The sequence below is a fragment of the Amblyraja radiata genome, chromosome 11 (assembly GCF_010909765.2).
Source record: "Amblyraja radiata isolate CabotCenter1 chromosome 11, sAmbRad1.1.pri, whole genome shotgun sequence".
In the NCBI taxonomy this organism is placed as follows: Eukaryota; Metazoa; Chordata; class Chondrichthyes; order Rajiformes; family Rajidae; genus Amblyraja; species Amblyraja radiata.
The window spans coordinates 23,502,454-23,519,977 of NC_045966.1; the positions used below are offsets into that span (position 1 = coordinate 23,502,454).

The following is a 17,524-nucleotide window of genomic DNA, read 5'->3' on the forward strand; positions in this document are numbered from 1 at the left end:
ATTTGTGCTGGAATTATTCACAACAACCGCGGCTAGATCCGCCCACGCCGGTTAGAGGTCGGGGGTCGGAGGTCGGAGGCCGCGCCACGCCGGTTGCTGGGGTGTGTGCGAGAAGGTTGGTCGGTTGGACGTCGCCCGTCTGGAAATCGCTGCAAGATGCCGAAAGCAAAAGGTAAAAACAGAAAAAAGAAGTTCGACTACAAGACGGATCGGAAAAAGCTGAAGCGGAAGATGGCGAAGAAGGCTGCGCCCCGGATCGAGTGGTGAGCGTTGCCGTCCTATTACACCGCGGGGAGTAAAACGTGGTTGCTTTTAGTTCGTGTTTTATGCAAGTCCGCGGGGCAGGTGGGAACGGGGCAGGTTACAGCTACTCTCTACTCCATGCAACATTGTACCACCTGTGCGTTCTGGCTGTGGTTAAGAACATACTTGGCATTATATTACTGTAGAAGCGAGTCGAGCACGTTGTCCATGTAGATGATTAGTTTAGTTTATTGTCACGTGTACCGAGGTGCTAACCAGTCAGCGGAAATATAATATATGATTACAATCTAGTCATTCAAGTGCACAGATACACAGGGAATAATGTTTAGTATAAAATAAAGTCCGATCAAATACAGTCCCAGGGTCATCAATAAGGTAGATGATTGTTGGAGTGCTTACTGTCGGGCAATTGCCTGAGCTGCCTGCGAGACAGTTCTTCCTATTTGAATATCAGTCACCATGTGTTTGTGAGGGGAAACTGCAATCTAAAAGGACAACTGGTGGGGACCTTGTGGCGTTTGAATCCATTTTCTCCACCCTAGCTGGATGGCATTCCTGGTTTTTTTTCAGTTCCAACGTGGTTATGATACAATCGAGTGTGCTTTCTGGGGCATTTCAGAGACAATATAAAGGATTACCCACATGGCTAATCCCTCATATCACATATGCCTTTCCAGTTAGGATGTCAGATTTTCCCCCTGAAGGACATTAATGAATCGATTTTGTTTTAATATGGTGATTCATTTCTTTTATGTGATCAATATTATGAACGTTTTTTTAAATCGAATAAACTTAAATTTAAATTCTATGGCTGTTGAATATTGAACCTGTGTCTCTGGATTGTTCGTCCAGACCTTTAGATTATGAACAAAACAAAGTGCTGGAGGACAGACACAAAAGACTGGAGTAACTCAACAGGCCAGGCAGCATCTCTAGAGAAAAGGAATGGATGACGTTTTGGGTCGGCACTCTTCTTCAGACTACGAATCAGGGGACAGGGGAACAAGAGATCTAGACAATGCTCACGAGAAATGAATGGAAGATATGCAAAAATGCAATGATAATCAAGGAAATATGGGGCATGCAATAGGCCATTGTTGGCTATGGGATAGGTGATAATGAGTATACAGACAGAGGAACTCAACAGGATGACAATAAAATTGGTACGACAACTAAGATGGGGGAGGGATGGAGAGAGAGGGGATGCAGAGTTACTTGAAGTTCAAGTAACTATATTCATACAGTTGGGTTATAAGCTGCCAGCTGCCAATCATTGCCTTTGGCGAGTTGAGATAAAGGGTGCTTGAAGATAAAGAGCTTAAACCTGGCAAAAATACCAATTATTTCCTGGATAGTAGTGATTTACGATTCAGTCTCTACCGCAGGCGCCACGGCACTAGAGAGATAGTATCTATGCTTGTCTTTGCAAAATGTTCCAAATCCACTGATAGGATAAGCAAACTTACAGCCCCAGCATTGGGGTCTTAATTGCAGTAATGTGTTGTGTTGATTGCATCATTTTTGTGCTCCTGAAACAGACTTTTGTTTCAAAGTTCTGTAAAAATGATTGGAGGGAAAATGATTCAGATGTTCTTAAAGTCTCCTTGCCAGAGGGCAGAGTAGGGAGGAGAGTGCAATACCTCAACATGCATCTTGGAGCACTGGCTCATAATTGTCCACCATGTATAAAGACATTCAGGGCGCACTGACATTGGAAATATAGTGTAAAAAGTAGCGTACCTTGCCCCTATAAACTATTCACCTGCTCTTTGCATGAGCCTACACTTTCACTGGTAGGGACCATGAGCTCGTAAATTGGCCTCAGCAGTCTCCTCAGAACCTGCGAAACTGAATAGTGGAAACAAGTAATCTTTGATCCTGAGTGACAAGCTAAGATGTAAGAAAAGTGTAAGTGTTACATAATTGGATTGGGATGGTAAAAAAAATATGGTTCCCCTGCTGCAGAACACTACAGGATATTTATGGAATAATTACCAGGTGTTCATACAGCATGGTTCAGTAGGCTGCTGCGCATGCGCAGTACGGCAAAGGCAGAATTTCAGCTCCGCTTGAAATTGACGGCTTCAAGCAGCGCGGACGGCACGTGGGCTGCACAGACCTTCACATGTTACAAGTGCTGCGGTTGAAAGGCACAGAGAATTATGCCTACCTAAGAGATCGATCTCTTAGATAGGCATAATTCTCCTATGCCTTTACTATTTATATTTAATGATTACCATGTCATAATTTTAGTCAGGGTAGGCAGTGCCTAACTTGCCTACCCTGACGGCATGTGCCTGGCATGGTTCCAGGTGTGGGGATACTATTCAGATAGTAGTATAGATTGTATAATCAGATGTCATAAAGGGTCTTTAATGTTGCAAGCTCACATTTATATAACTTCATATCTAGGGTTTCTCCAAGTGCTTTACAGACAATGAAGCACTATTGGAACGTGGTCACTGATTATACTAGATTCCATTCAAATTACTCTTTATATTCAATTTTGTGTTTTGGTTCTTTGCAAAGTGCTGGAAACTCAGCAAATCAGGCAGCATCTTTGGAGAACAGGGATAGATGACGTTTTGGGTCCAGACTCTTCTTCAGCATGAAGAAGGGTCTCTACCCGAAACGTAGTCTGATGAAGGATCTCGACCTGAAACATCACCTATCCATGTTCTGTAGGGAAGCTGCCTGACATGCTGAGTTACTTCAGCACTATGTGTCCCATTGAGTATTAATCAGAATCAGTAGTTCTTTGTTTTTACATTGTTCCTCTTCAAGTGAGTGTGGATGCTTGGATATGAGATTCAAGTGGTTTTTCCAGTGCAACTTAACTTCACTGCTAGACTCCATAAGGAGACCAACTTTGGTACACATTTCAGAAAAGATGGTTGAAGAATGGCTAGGAGGTTCAACACTTGTATTTCATGTGTATTGTGGGAAACTGCCATTTCTTTGCAAAATATGAATAGTTGACTAATAATGTATGATTAAACTTCTAATCTGCACCTCTTCTGGTACACCCAGCCTTTAGTTTATTTTACCTCTTCTATCATCACTGTCTGCACTGTCAAGTTTCCCTTAGTTTGCTCTCCCCTCCCCCCCAACCCCGCCATATTTTGTATGTTAAGTTATTCTTAAACATTTTTGTTTTAAATGCTCTTTCATTTGTGCAGAGAGATAAATGGGTCTGATTTCACCTGATGAGCATGTCTAGCATTTCATCTTTATTCCAGCACCTTTATAAATTTGATTTTCCATTTGTTCTATAAAGTTGAGAAGTAGGGTACTTTCTGTACTTAAGAATGGAGTATGTTTTAAATTTTTTTTAAATGGTTGCAACAAGAGGTATTCTGTGGGGGTGTTCCCAAATATGTTTACAGTGTTTTGCAGATGATGAGTTTAGAAGAAAGTTTAACTGAGCAATAGTTGAATTGAATATTAATTTTGCTTTTTAAAGTGCACAGATAAGAAATGCGTGGAACAACAAAAAATCAGTTGCTCAAAATCTAGCTGAAATGGGTTTGGCGTCTGATCCAAACCGCACACTTCCCATTCGGAAAGTCAAGGTATGTGCTACTGGGGTTTCATATTAATATCAAAATCTTATCAATTTTCTTGTAATGTAAATAAATCAGGTCGATATCCTCCCTCTTTCCACTTCCCCCATATCCCATCCTCTGGCTTTCAGGGCTCTCGCTTAACTTTTCTTCCCTGTTGCCAGCCGGGCAACCTTGGCAGCTTTTTAGGTTGCCAAATGACATTTTAGGTGGTCATTTAAGATGGCTTGCATGACGCATGCTCGGGCGAAGTGCATAGTTACCAGTCGGAATTATGCATTCACATATTATTTCTGCTTCAAATAAAGTCACAAACTAACATATTCACCAATCAAGATATGATATATACCACAATGACACGCAGCAACATTATAATACGGTATCTCAACTATTTTTACACATTGCAATTAATGCAATTTTTATTATTTCTTTCCACTTCCAAACAAAAATGTGGTTGGATTATTCAGCGTATGATCAACCTGTGTCAATAAATCCTGGACCTTGATAACATATATGCTTAACCATGCACACTACAAGCATGTTTTCTGTGAAGGACCGAACATTATCATGACATGGCCATAGCATGGGTCTTATTGCTATTGGTACAGAAACACTCTCGCTTCCCACATAATTTATCCACAACAAAATATACAGGTTGCAAGGAATTTTCTAAAGGCATTTTATGATAATAGCTGACAAAACTGACTATACCCATCTGACAGGTTAAACATTACACTAACTAACAAGAGAAAGCCAAAGGACATAAATGCAGCAAATGTTTGGTAATATATTTAAAGGTGTCAAGACGCCTCATTGCCAGACATTCAGATTAGATGTATGTGGCAATGAAGATACAGGTGCACAACCTTTTATCCGAAGATCCAAATAACGAAAACCTCCGAATAGCGGCCATTTTTTCGGTCCTTGAAGAAAGGTCCTTGAAAACGTTCACCGAGGGCGGCCCGCAGAGGTGACAGCGGAACCTCCGGTCGGTCCTCGAAGAAAGGGGAACTAAATCCCCATTCATAAAAGAGAAGGTGAGGGTATATTGTGCGGGAGGGTTAATAATTGACAATACGCTGCTGCCTGCCCGCTGAGTTAAAAAGTTCCCACGGTAGACTCACGAAACACAGTGTTTCGTGAGTCTTGCGTGGGAACTTTTTAACTCAGCGGGCAGGCAGCAGCAGATTGTCGCTCGCTTCAGTTTCACCCCACCTACACCCCTCTGCTTCCCGGCCATGTGTGTGACCCCTTCCCTCCCCTCTCCAGCTCCCCGCCCATTGCACCGGCGCGGGGGCTTTGCACTGTCTTCACGTCGGTGATTGCAGCAGGACAGTGACAGTCACCGGAGACGTCAGGACCAACGGGACACCGACCCCCAGGCCCACTGCAAGCACGGAGATCCCAGAGACCCACAGCCAACAGCAGCCCAGCCCAGCCCCGCTCCAACTACAGAGGGACCTGGGTTGCGGATGACGGGGCGCAGCTCGGGGCGTCGTAGGGGCCCATCGGGGAGCGGGTTCCTGTTGGTCCTGACGTCTCCGGCCACCTGCCATCCTCCGGGAGCTGTACCGCCCTTGCAGGAGAGTGGGGTTGTTTGCAGTTGCAGAGGGAGGGGGCAAGGGCGGTACAGTTCCCAGTCTCAGCTCCAGTCCAGGGGGGTGGCCGGAGACGTCAGGACCAACGGGACACCGACCCCCAGGCCCACTGCGAGCACGGAGATCCCAGAGACCCACTCCAGCAGCAACTCCAGCCCAGCCCCGCTCCAACTCCAGAGGAACACGTAGGGGCAGAAGCTGATGGTGTGCAAGGTACGTCTTGTTCTTGGGGTGGCGGATGAGGGGGCGCAGCTCGGGCTGTGGGCAAACTGCCACTTGTCGCCGTAGCGGCCCATTGGGGAGCGGATTCCTCTGGAGTTGGAGGGGGGGGGGGGGGGGGTTATTGTGCTGTTTGATCGCCCCCTGCTATCCCAGGGACAGGGAGACACAGCGGCTTTTTAGACTGGTGGGCAATCACTTCCAAAGTTCTGCCCACACAGTCAGTACACCTCTCCTACACTGCATTTCATACAAACATTTATTCTGCAAGAAAAAACTACATTGAAGACTCAAACTCGCGACCGAGTTTACTGCCGCGATCAAGGCGCAAACTCGCGACCTTGCGGATATGAGCCGAGCACTCTACCACTGAGCCAGCCATTAAAATCTACGCTAAAAAAATTCCATTCCGAAGACCGACAAATTCTGAATTACGAAAAGTGTCTGGTCCCAAGGCTTTCGGATAAAAGGTTGTGCACCTGTACCCAGTTTGTAAGCACCATTTTAAAAAAAATTTGTTGATAAACGCTTTTTCCATCATTCCCACTTCAGAATTAACGTTAAAATTTCAACTGAAATATCTCCTGATCATTGATTTGCCATTAAAATGAATTCTGTAATAACGTGTCAGTGACAATCGAACACTGCGGTTTTAATGTTTCACGTGTTCAAAATCTAATTAATCCATCTTTATGGATTAAAACAAATAATAACATTGGGAATTAAAACATATTTGATTACATTCCGTTATCAAACATAGTCAATGTTAGCTCTGAAGACATTTCCAGCACAATAGGGTCGGGGGGGGGGGGGGGGGGGGGGGGGGGGGGAAGAGTGTATGAATCGGTGTGGATTGGATGGATTGAGGCAGGGGAATTAGTGAGTGTTGGTTGGAGTAGGTAAAATTATCAGGGGAGAGCGCGGGGGATGTCAGTGGGGTTGAATGGGAGGGATCTGTGCAGGATGGATGGGGGGAGCAGTGCAGGATGGATGGGAAGGGGGTCAGCACAGAATGAATTGGGGGACCAGTGTAGGATTGATGGGGAGTGGCAGGAGAATCAATGCGAGGTGGCTAGGGAGATCAGTGCAGGATGAATAGATGGGGGGGGGGGGGGGGGGGGGGGAGGAGTGGGGAGCCCAGGGGATGTCAGTGAGGACTGAATAGAGACAGGAATGGGGATCAGTGCGGGATGGAGAGGAGGGGTCTCAGGATAAAGGGAGTGGAGGGGGGCGTATGAGAGAGAGAGAGAGAGGAAGGGGCAGAGGAGGTGGGAAGGAAGGCCAACGCTCCTCGGATAACACCTGTCAGGCACATAAATCGCAACCAAAATATGGAGGGGACCGCGGACAGAATATCTTGGCGGCCGCGCGTGCATGCGCACACACACACACACACGCGAGGCTTCGGAGGCTTCTGTGAACGGTAATTTCAGCTCAATCCAGCGCTAAATGCAGTCCAACTGTGCCTGTCTCGCCTACAGCCCTGTGTCAATCCAGACATGGCTGTTGGTTAACCTGGCGGGACAGGCAGAGTGAGCTGGGTTTAACGCTGCTTCTCTGCGCTGGCTGGGGGCGCCGCGCCCGTCTGACTCCCGACGCCTCTGGCCATCCCCGGGTGTGTGGAGGCTCTCGGGCGGGGATGGTCCAGTGGCGGTTCGGCAGCGATTGCAGCGCCGGAGACCGGGATCGGTCCTGGCTGCGGTGCAGGTCTGTCGAGAGTGTTTTGGCTCGTCTCCCTCCTCCAATCACCCCCCCCTACTCTACTTAGCAATGTTACAAAATTTTGAGATTTTAAAAATCAAGTCTTTAATTTATCCCATCAGATTAATTTGACACCTAATTCACTTTCATATCTTCAGTATTAAAAAAGTTATGGCCATTTTCATACTCGGAAATTGGCATCTTGTTCCCTATTGCTTTTTCATTGACTTAACACAAAAGCTGTGATCGAGAACATTTAAAGGCCGATAACTTTCTTAAAATATAAGTGAACTGAAAGAAATTTTCAGTTATTGTAGATTGAAGCATTCTGAAACAAATATGAAACAATCTTACTTAGATGACTTGAAATTAAAGCATATAATTAGTTAGTTACCTAATTGTAGCTAATTACAAAATTCAATTACTAGATCTAAACATCTATCCATTTCTTAAGAATAGATTAACATTTTTAAATAGCCTAAGTGTCCAAATAACATTCACACAATAATTCAGAATATAACATAATTTTTAAATCTCATTGTCATGGGTTTATAGGCCAAATGGAAGGAATTTAATGTTTAATACCTGTAAATTAATGGCCATTTAAATCAGCTTGCGAGTGGGTTTTACTGGAACGGGACCATTTATAACGTTCAGACACGGTGAATTTATACCCCCATATCTGCAGCAAATACACTGCCGGTTCTTCGGGGGGAAAAATCACCGTTTCGCAACGTAAAATGTGAATTAAATACATCTTAAGCAACACTTTTATACATAAAAATAAACTACTTTCTTTTACCTGGTCCTGCATAAAATCCGTCCCAGTTGTCGGCATTGACGGCTTCAGAAGCTGCTTTTAAAATCATTCCAGCGATTAACTTGTCGGGTGAATTTTTTTTTAAAACACACAGAACGGCCGTAGGAACAATTCTTTAGCAAAATCTTGCACTCCAACAAATATAATTCAGGACCAGGTCGGGGAAAAAACCCGTTTTAACCCTGCCCGCCTCTCAAACGCGCCAAAATCGCACACACGGCCAGTGGCAGAATTACAGCGCCGCTGAAGGTAAGTTTTGTAACATACCTACTCTACTTCCGCCTCTGACCGACACCTCCCTCCTCCAAGGGTCTGTTTTGAAAGCGCCGTTGGCGGAGTGGCAGCAGCTGCCGCTAACAGGCCGGACGGGGCTGGGTGCGGGAGGAGGAGGAGATGGCGCCGTCGCCGCCGCCGCTGCTGCCCGTCTTTAGCTCCGACCCTCCGTCACGCCACACTTAGCATCTTTCCCACAACCGTCGCCGACACAAAACGTCACGTTCCTTTTCTCCAGAGATGCTGCCGGACCCGCGGAGTTACTACAGTTTTTTGTGTCTATCTTCGGTATAAACCAAGTTGCCAAGCCGGGCAAAATGACTCGCCGTTTAGGTTGCCCGGCAGCACTTTGAGTGGTCATTGGCACCCGGGCAACCATTAATTTCAAGCCCTGGCTTTACATTCCATTCCTCTTCTTTCTTTAACTAACCTTATTTAGTCTCCTTTTCATCTCTGGCCTTTGCAACATAATCCACCCATCTGTCAATCACCCCCCCTACACCCACCACCTGCATCCACTATCACTGCCAGGCTTTATCCCACTCCCACATATCTTTTCCAGCTTTCTCCACTCCTATCAGTCTGAAGAAGAGGCCTGACCCGACAAACATCATCTATCCATTCCCTCCACAGATATTGTGTGACCTGCTGAGGTCCTCTAACACTTTGTGTAAGAAAGAACTGCAGATGCTGGTTTAAATCGAAGGTAGGAGTAACTCAGCGGGTGAGGCAGCATCTTTGGAGAGAAGGAATGGGCGACTTTTTGGGTTGAGGCCCTTCTTCAGTGATGTCAGAGGAGACGGTAGGATAAACATAGAATGTAGTCGGAGACAGTGAGACTGGTGGGAGAACTGGGAAGGGGATGGAGAGAGAAAGCAAGGGCTATCTGAAGTTAGAGAAGTCAATGTTCATACCACTGGGGTGTAAACTACCATAGTAAAATATGTGGTGCTATTTCCCCCAATTTGCACTGGGCAGAAAGGTCAGATTGGGAATGGGAGGGGGAGTTGAAGCGCTGAGACATTGGGAGATCAGGTAGGTTAAGATGGACTGAGCGGAGGTGTTCAGTGAAACGATCGCCAAGCCTGCGCTTGGTCTCGCCGATGTAGAGAAGTTGAAACCTGGAACAGCGGATACAGTAGATGAGGTTGGAGGAGGTGCAAATGAACTTCTGCCACCTGGAAAGACTGGGTCCTAAGATGGAGTCGAGGGGGGAGGTAAAGGGACAGGTGTTGGATTTCCTGCGGTTGCAGGGGAAAGTACCTGGGGAGGGGGTGGTTTGGGACGGAAGGGACGAGTTGACCAGGGCGTTTCGGAGGCAACGGTCTCTGCGGAAAGCAGAAAGGGGTGGAGATGGGGTGATGTGGCCAGTAGTGGGATCCCGTTGGAGGTGGTGAAAATGGTGGAGGATTATATGCTGTATGCGACGGCTGATGGGGTGGAAGGTGAGGACAAGGGGGACTAACACTTTGTCCCTCCTTTCTTCCAACACTTTGCTTTCTGCTCAAAAGTCTGGCATCTTCAGTTTGTATCTACTTGTTATAATTGGAGTTATTCCATCTCCAAAGAATAATAAAAAGAGCAATTCTTAAGAATATGGTCACCTTTCATTGATTTGTTACAGGTGTAATATGGTGCAACACAACCCTGGAAAATAATTATTTTAGAACTAGGTGATGGGTGTGAATCGTCAGGAATTAGACACATTCCTTTTCCTTCTTGCTTTTCCTCCTTTTCAGTGGGGCTTTTTTTCCCCTTTTCTTTTCACATTTTCAAGTACGCAGCCTACTTAACCATTATCATTCACTTAACTCCAACTATTGCTGACTACACTTCACTACTATCCTCACTCTTCTTCTTTCTATTTTTTCTTTTCTCTTTTTCTATTATAGGTTAAAGTTTAAAAAAAGAAGTTGTACAAGAAATGTAATATGTTGCATATTATGATTAAGATTATGATTGCTTCTAATAAAATAAAATAAAAATAAAAACAAAGAATAATAAAATATCCAGTGGATGTTAGTGATGTGGAATGCTTGATAATATTTTTTATCTAGTGAAATTATTCCCTTTTGGTCAGTGCAGAGGATGTTTGAGTTGATATTTGGCCTATTGCTCTGCATCTTGTAATGTACATGGCATTCAGTGTTCGGTAGGAAATAAGTGGGTAACATTGAGAATACAGCAGCAAAATAAGTTTCATCAAAATATTTTGAAATATTTCTTTACCAAAGTGGGACGGGAATGAATTGGGAAGAATGTGACGCAACATTTTAGTCTTCAGTCAGCATTTTGCTAAATTGCCATTATGATAAAATTAACTTAGTATGGTTTAATTTGTTTTTCAGAAAATGGCCTCAACAGTTAGAGAGAAGGTTGTTATTAACCCACATGTCATTAATGGTTTGTATTGTTATCAGAATTTTCATTCTTGGATATTCTTTTTTTTTTTAATTTTTTTTAATTATTTTTATTAGAAGTCCGGTGAATTACAATAATACACAACACATATATCTTAATACATTTTTTGTACCGCTTCATTTTTTTGAGCTTTAAGAAAAAGATAGAAGTAAGGAAAGTAAAGAAAGTGCGCAAGAGTCGTGAAGTGCAAGAGAGTGTTGGGAAAAGAAAGCCCCTTAGAAAAGAAGTTAGAGAAGGAAGTAAAGTAAGAAAGTAGACCCTAGAAAAGAAAGAAAAAGAAAGTAGGAACAATCGCTCTATTATAACATTAAACTCCGCAGAAAGGGGACTACCAACCAAGTTTTTGTTGTTTTACCTCCCATTGCCAGGTCCTGATACCATTTATTTATTTATTTATTTTTTAAATTACTATTGCACCTCATGCTTGTAATAGGTCCAGAAACGTAGACCACGTCTTTTGGAATTGGTCTGCTTTACCTGCTAAGAGGAATCTCATCTCTTCCAGATGTAATGTTTCAAACATATTTGATGTTCACATTTTTATTGTTGGTGTCGGCGCATTTTTCCAGAATTTAAGTATGAGCTTTATACTTCCGATATTCCAAAAATGATCCATTCTGGTTTTGGTACCAGTTTTATTTTAATTAATTTTGAAAAAATATCAAATATTTCATACCAGAATTTTTGGATTTTTGTACAAAAAACAAAAGAATGCGCTATGGTAGCTTCTTGACACACATTTATCACAGATTGGTGAAACATGTCATTAATGGTTTGTATTGTTATCAGAATTTTCATTCTTGGATATTCTTAATTTCAGATATGGGTGTTTCCATAAATACAGCACTCAGTAGTGAAACTGAATGTCTCCAAATTTCCAGGTTATTTTCCTGTTTTTTACGTAATACTAGACAAGTGCGGACCCGTTGGGTCCCGTTTCCCCAACGCAATATTCCACCACTCCCACATCTCCCAACTGCGCAGGCGTGGCTGACGTTTTTAAAGTTTAAAATGGCAATAACTTGTAAAATTATAAAATAAATGTGAACACACCTCACTCTCCCTCTTCAGTCCCCTATTCCCCTCCTCCATTATCCTCCCTCTCCCCACCCTCCACAAACTCTCCTCTGCTTCCACCCCTCACCCCTCCCTCCCCGCCTCTCTTTCCCCCTCCCCTCCATTACCCTACCATCCCTCTTCCTACCCCTCCCGTCCTCCATACCCCCTCATCCCCCACCACTCCCTCCCCCTCCTCTTCACCCTCCCTCTATCCCCTTTCCTCCTCCCCTCCACCTCTCCCTCCCACTCCTTTCCCCTGCCCGCAGTCACCCTCCTTCCCTCCATAACCCATCTCCCCACCGTACCCCCTTCTCTCCCTCTATCCCCTTCCTCCCCACTGCTCGCCTCCCCCCTATCTCATCCCTCTACACTCCCTCCTCACATCCCTCACTGCCCTCGGCTCCCTCTAGCCCCCACTCCGCCCCTCCCCCACTCTGCCCCTCCTCTCCCTCTATCCCCCCCCTCCTCCCCCACTCACCATCCTCACCTCCTCCACTTTCCTCTCCCTCAATCCCCTCACTCTCCTCGCCTCCCCAGGATCTGATGTAAACCACCGCCGGCCCCGTTTTCTCCGTGACATCGGCGATTAAGTTGTACTTGAGGCGGGACCTGTCAGGGGGGAAGGGCCGAATGGCGTGGGGACAGAGAGGCCGAGGCGACGTCCTAGTCCTTACCCCGGGTCCCGCTCCTCTCCCTCCCCGTGTGCCCGCAGCAGCAGCACCGCCGCCCTCAGACGTCTCCGCAGTCTCAGAGCCGCGGTCATTTCAAATCCCGCATGCGCGGATACCAGTCCCTCTGCGCACACGCGGAGAGACTTTTAGTTATTTCAAAATCCGCACACGTGGATACCCTCAGTCACTCCCTCCCTCCATAACCCCTCTCCCCTCCCTACCCCCTCCACTCCCACTATCCCCCTGCTCCCCCACTCCTCACCTCCCCCTATCCCACCCCTCCACAATGAAAATTGTGATGTTTTTTTGAAAAATGAACCCCCCCCCCCCAAATGAAAATCATTATTTTTTTTTTAAATGGAATTCTCAATAAAAATGATGTTTTTTCTTTTAAAAAAACCTAAACACGATGTCAGCTGTTAATGAAAAAGGAAGAATTTGATTAAAACGGATTTTATTAGAAAATCACGGTTTCTTATGTAAATGAGATTTGGGATCCCATTGTGCCATTATTGTGACGCGGCTGACGGGCAGGGCCAGTGGAAAAGTGGCTTTTGAAAATTTTTAAATGTCAATAACGTAAAATATAACATCAATCCGAACGAAATTTGTCCCTTTTACATCCCAGGACAATGGTGAGTAAAGTGGGCCAAAAATTGTTTGCTATCGTGTACCGTTTTGGCGACGTTTTGAATCGTCACACACTCACATGCATAAAAACAGAGTTTTAGTAATATACAAGACCAAGTGGGACCCGTTGGGTCCCGTCCCCCATTGCGGGCGGGGGGAGGGGGGGGGTGCGCAGAGTCACGGGAGGGTTGGTCCCCGAACGCAATACTCCACCACTCACCCATAGGTCCCAATACTCACCACTCCCTAGAGATGGAAGGGGTTGTAGAGAGAGGGGGGGGGGGTGCGGTTGAGAGGTAGAGATGGAGGTGGAGTGGGGTAGAGAGGGGGAGGGGGTATAGAGGGTGTGGGAGGGCAGTAGAGAGGGAGGGGGTTAGAGGGGGGGAGAGGGGGGTAGAGAGAGTGAGGGGTTAGAGGGAGCGGGGCAGAGAGAGGGAGGGGGGGGTAGATACGCCGCGCCATCTCCCTTCTCATTTCCCTCGCCCTCCTCCCCTCACTCCCATTCCCTGCTGCAGCACCTACCCAGGTCGTAGAGCAGCGCCAGGGCCTGGAACTCGTCCTGGTTCTCGTATTCGACCCGGCTATGGCTGGTCCTTGGGTCCACCGGCGGCTTCTTTCTCGGCCCCATCCCAAGCCCTGGGTTTGGCACTCCAGCTCCAGCACCTCCAGCCCAGGTCCAGACCCGAACGAGACCGCCATGGGCCCGGGCAGCTTCTTTCTCGGCTCCGGTGACGGCCCCATGCCAAAAAACAAACAATAGTCGTGCTATAACGGGGTTTTTTAGCACGTTGCAATTTAAAAAAAAGAATTAGAACAATGCAATTATAACGACCCTGGCGTGAACTGCGGGCCTCGTGGTGGGTTAAGTGCCGACATTTTGTAAGGGAGCTTAGAAATCAGTAAGTGTCCCATATGTCTTATAAATATTTTTTTCTCTTTTTTCAAATTTTGGTTGATTTTGATCACAAATTAGCTCAAAAGGATCATAGATAGGCCCATTTTTAATGCTGATATTTCATAATGATTTATTAACTTTCAAATTTGGCCATCCATGTCACAGGTTGGTACCCTTATTTATGGAAACACCCATATCCCTTCAGCATTAACATTCACTTTATTTGTATCTGCCTTGCCTTTGCAAGTTGTTCAAGGTGATGTGGTTGTGATTGCAAGACTGAAATCTAAGGACATTTTATTTTGGCATTGGTAAATTTAATAAATAAGTTGTTTTGTTAGACACTTTTCATCAAGCAAGGTCATTTGACCATATGGAATATTTGTGAAGTACAATCACTTGATATTTTTTCTCCTCTACAGAGCTAGAGGCAGAAGCAAGCCTCCCAGAAGTAACAATGTCCACTCTGTCCAAAGAATTCATTGACTATGTTCGACATATGATTGAGACCTATAAGGATAACTATAAGGTATTGTACATCTGAAAAATTATTCCAACAGGCGGAGTCAATCTGACTAAATTGGTATAGTGCATTACTTTAAAAAATGTGTCTACTTTGTAGCATTCAATTAGTTTTAAAATATGGCAATCTCATTGCAAAATTATTTCAATAACAATTATCCTGAAAATCTAATGACTTTAACATTGAAAACATTAACTGCATTCTAACTGCTTAGGTATAATGTGAGCAATGTTTTCCATCACACATACTTGGAACATTTTCAAATTAATTGAATTCCAGAATTATTAGAGAGAAATTGTGTATGTAACAGCTCTGTCTTTTTAAGTGGTAGTAGTTTCTGCAACATGTTAAAGATAAGAAGGAAATGTGGCCTTGTCCTTCTCCTTTCATTGTTGTGCAGATGCTGGTTTAAACCGAAGATAGATACAAAAAGCTGGAGTAACTCAGCAGGACAGTGAAGCATCTCTGGAATGGGTGAGATTAGAAGGGTCTCGACCCGAAACGTCACCCATTCTTTCTCTCCATAGAAGCTGCCTGTCCCGCTGTGTTACTCCAGCTTTTTGTGTCTATCTTCCTTTCACTGTTGCCTGCTAAAGTAAAATAGCCATACTAGAAAAATGCTTGCATGTATTTTTTTGACTGAACAGCCCTTAACAGTTAACCATTAATTATCATTCATGTCCATTACTCTTGCAAAGATTTTACTTGCAATAATCAATAACTTAAAAGTTGTGTACAAGATGTCAATGACACGATTTATTAATTATTCTAAAGATGATTAACTCTACTTTTACCCCAACAATTTCTGCCTCACCCGCAGTTTCTCCAGCTTTTTTGTCTACCTTTAATAAATGGTTGAGGCTTCTTTGATAATTAGTCCAACAGAAGATGCGTAATGTGAACTTTGCATCCTGTTAAATCCAAAATGTCACTAAACTATTGGCACTGATATTAGAATGTTTCCTGCGGAAAATCAATGGAAGAAGGTCATTATTTAAAATGATCCCTTTTGATTTTGCAAAGTAACATTTTTAATTCTTGAACAAAAATAAAACAAATATTTTTTCTGCAGACACAAATACTCTTTGTCTGCCAGCAACTGATAATAAAAATGATAAGAACAATAAAAAATAGGAGCAGGAGTCAACCACTCTGCCCCACAAGGCTGCCTAATCATTCACGATGATTGTGGCTGATCTGTCCCAGGCCTCCTTTCTCCTTATGCATCAGTTCCCGTACTGCAATTCTATAATCTTGTACCTGCTTTTACATATAGGTGTTTAAAAATCATGAGAAGAATAAATCGGGTAGATGCATAGAGTCTCTTGCCCAGAGTAGGTGAATCGAGGGATATGGACCAAACGCAGGCAGGTGGGACTAATGTAGCTGGGACATGTTGGCCGGTGTCGGTAAGTTGGGCCGAAGGACCTGTTTCCACACTGAATCACTCTATGACATTCTCAAGATATGGCCCCAATAATCCAAAGATTAGATATCCTCTGAGAAGAGTTCTTATGCACTGTGGGTTTAAATGATGGTCCTCTAATCTTGTAACTGTTAACCTTTACAGATGAATCTTCCACAGACGGAAAATGCTGAATATCTATCCTGCCATGCATCTTTGGGAACGTGTCTGTTTCAAAAAGATTGCCACTCATTCCTCTAAATTCCAAAGAATCAACATCTGATTTATTTGGCTACTTGTCATAGGGCAACCATTTCGTCCAATAATATGGCCTAGTGAATCTCTTTGTAGCACATCTCTTTTTAAATAAGGGGACTCAAATTTGTACAGAATTTCAGGTATGGCCACACCAGATCCCTGAACAATGCTTCCCTATTCCTAAACTCCAACCCTCCTTGCAATAAAGGTCAACGTGCCATTTGCCTTCCTATCCACTTGCCCTTTTGCAATTTGTGCCCAAAAACACTTGGATCCCTATGTACTTTGCTCATCTGCAATTGATACTCTGTAGCTGTTAGACATTATTGAATCTGTAGCTCACGTCACATCAGTCGGTACTGGTCAATAATTGTATATTTTAACTTGATTGTATTAATGATCTGAATCACAACTTCAGTATCACTTTAAATGTAAAACCATTGAGCACTGTTTTACTTTTTTTTATTTAGGCAATGGCAAGAGACGACCTGAACTATTACCAGGACACACCACATCAGATCAAGAAAAAAATTGAGTCTTACAAACGCTTTTATCCAAGTGAATATGCTTCTTTGAATGCTGCTTTACAGCAAAAGATGGAAATATCTTGAGACATTTTTCAGCTGTGCTGGTGCCCTATCAAAGGTTTTTTTCCCCTGTAGCTCTTGTATGCCATTCAGATTTGCAAAGACCATTACAGAAAATGGATTATTGTCGTAGTATTGAGGCTATCTTTGAATATCAGTTCTAGAAATGAGCGATTCTGGCAATCATGATGTCATAAAGTAACGAGCTGTTTATTTTAATATTTTGTACTGTAACCTGAATAAAATGTATTTTAACAGCTTGGATCATTTTTACATTTGCTTTGTAACAACATGTCTGTTAGATGTTTCATGATGGCATAAAATAACAAAAATGGGAGGGGAGGTTGGGGAGAAAAGATGTTCCCATTTCCAGCTTGTCTATCATTAAAATCTTAAGCCAATTTACAGCTGATTTTGCAAATAACCTGTTAACATCCTACATCACATCGAGAAGTCTTGTGAATGGATGTTTTCTGTCACTCGGAACTCAAAATGAGAGTTATTGATAATACAAAATAAAAGTTAGTAGCACCTTCTTTACCAAAGTGCTTAGAATGTTAAACTTGTTATCACATACAGTATTTGAGAATCTGACATAGATTTGTTCAAGGGGAAGTCGGATAATGATGAGGGAGAC

At 43.9% G+C, this 17,524-nt stretch overlaps 1 protein-coding gene across 1 annotated transcript; it reads left to right on the forward strand.

Annotated features, from left to right (window-relative positions):
- The first annotated feature begins 19 nt into the window (after window positions 1-19).
- nop16 (NOP16 nucleolar protein) lies at window positions 20-17,152 on the forward strand. Its single transcript, XM_033029492.1, has 5 exons — window positions 20-263; window positions 3,728-3,836; window positions 10,787-10,841; window positions 14,537-14,643; window positions 16,771-17,152. The coding sequence occupies exons 1-5, from the start codon at window positions 157-159 to the stop codon at window positions 16,909-16,911; spliced, it is 519 nt and encodes a 172-aa protein (XP_032885383.1). The 5' UTR covers window positions 20-156; the 3' UTR covers window positions 16,912-17,152.
- The last annotated feature ends 372 nt before the right edge of the window (window positions 17,153-17,524 follow it).

What these genes read in the sequence shown, in the direction of transcription:
- nop16 (XM_033029492.1), top strand. Translation starts at nt 157, where the DNA reads ATGCCGAAAGCAAAAGGTAAAAACAGAAAAAAGAAGTTCGACTACAAG. An exon ending in TTCCCATTCGGAAAGTCAAG is followed by an intron (nt 3,837 to 10,786) that starts GTATGTGCTACT and finishes TTTGTTTTTCAG; the next exon opens with AAAATGGCCTCAACAGTTAG. An exon ending in CCTATAAGGATAACTATAAG is followed by an intron (nt 14,644 to 16,770) that starts GTATTGTACATC and finishes TTTTTTATTTAG; the next exon opens with GCAATGGCAAGAGACGACCT.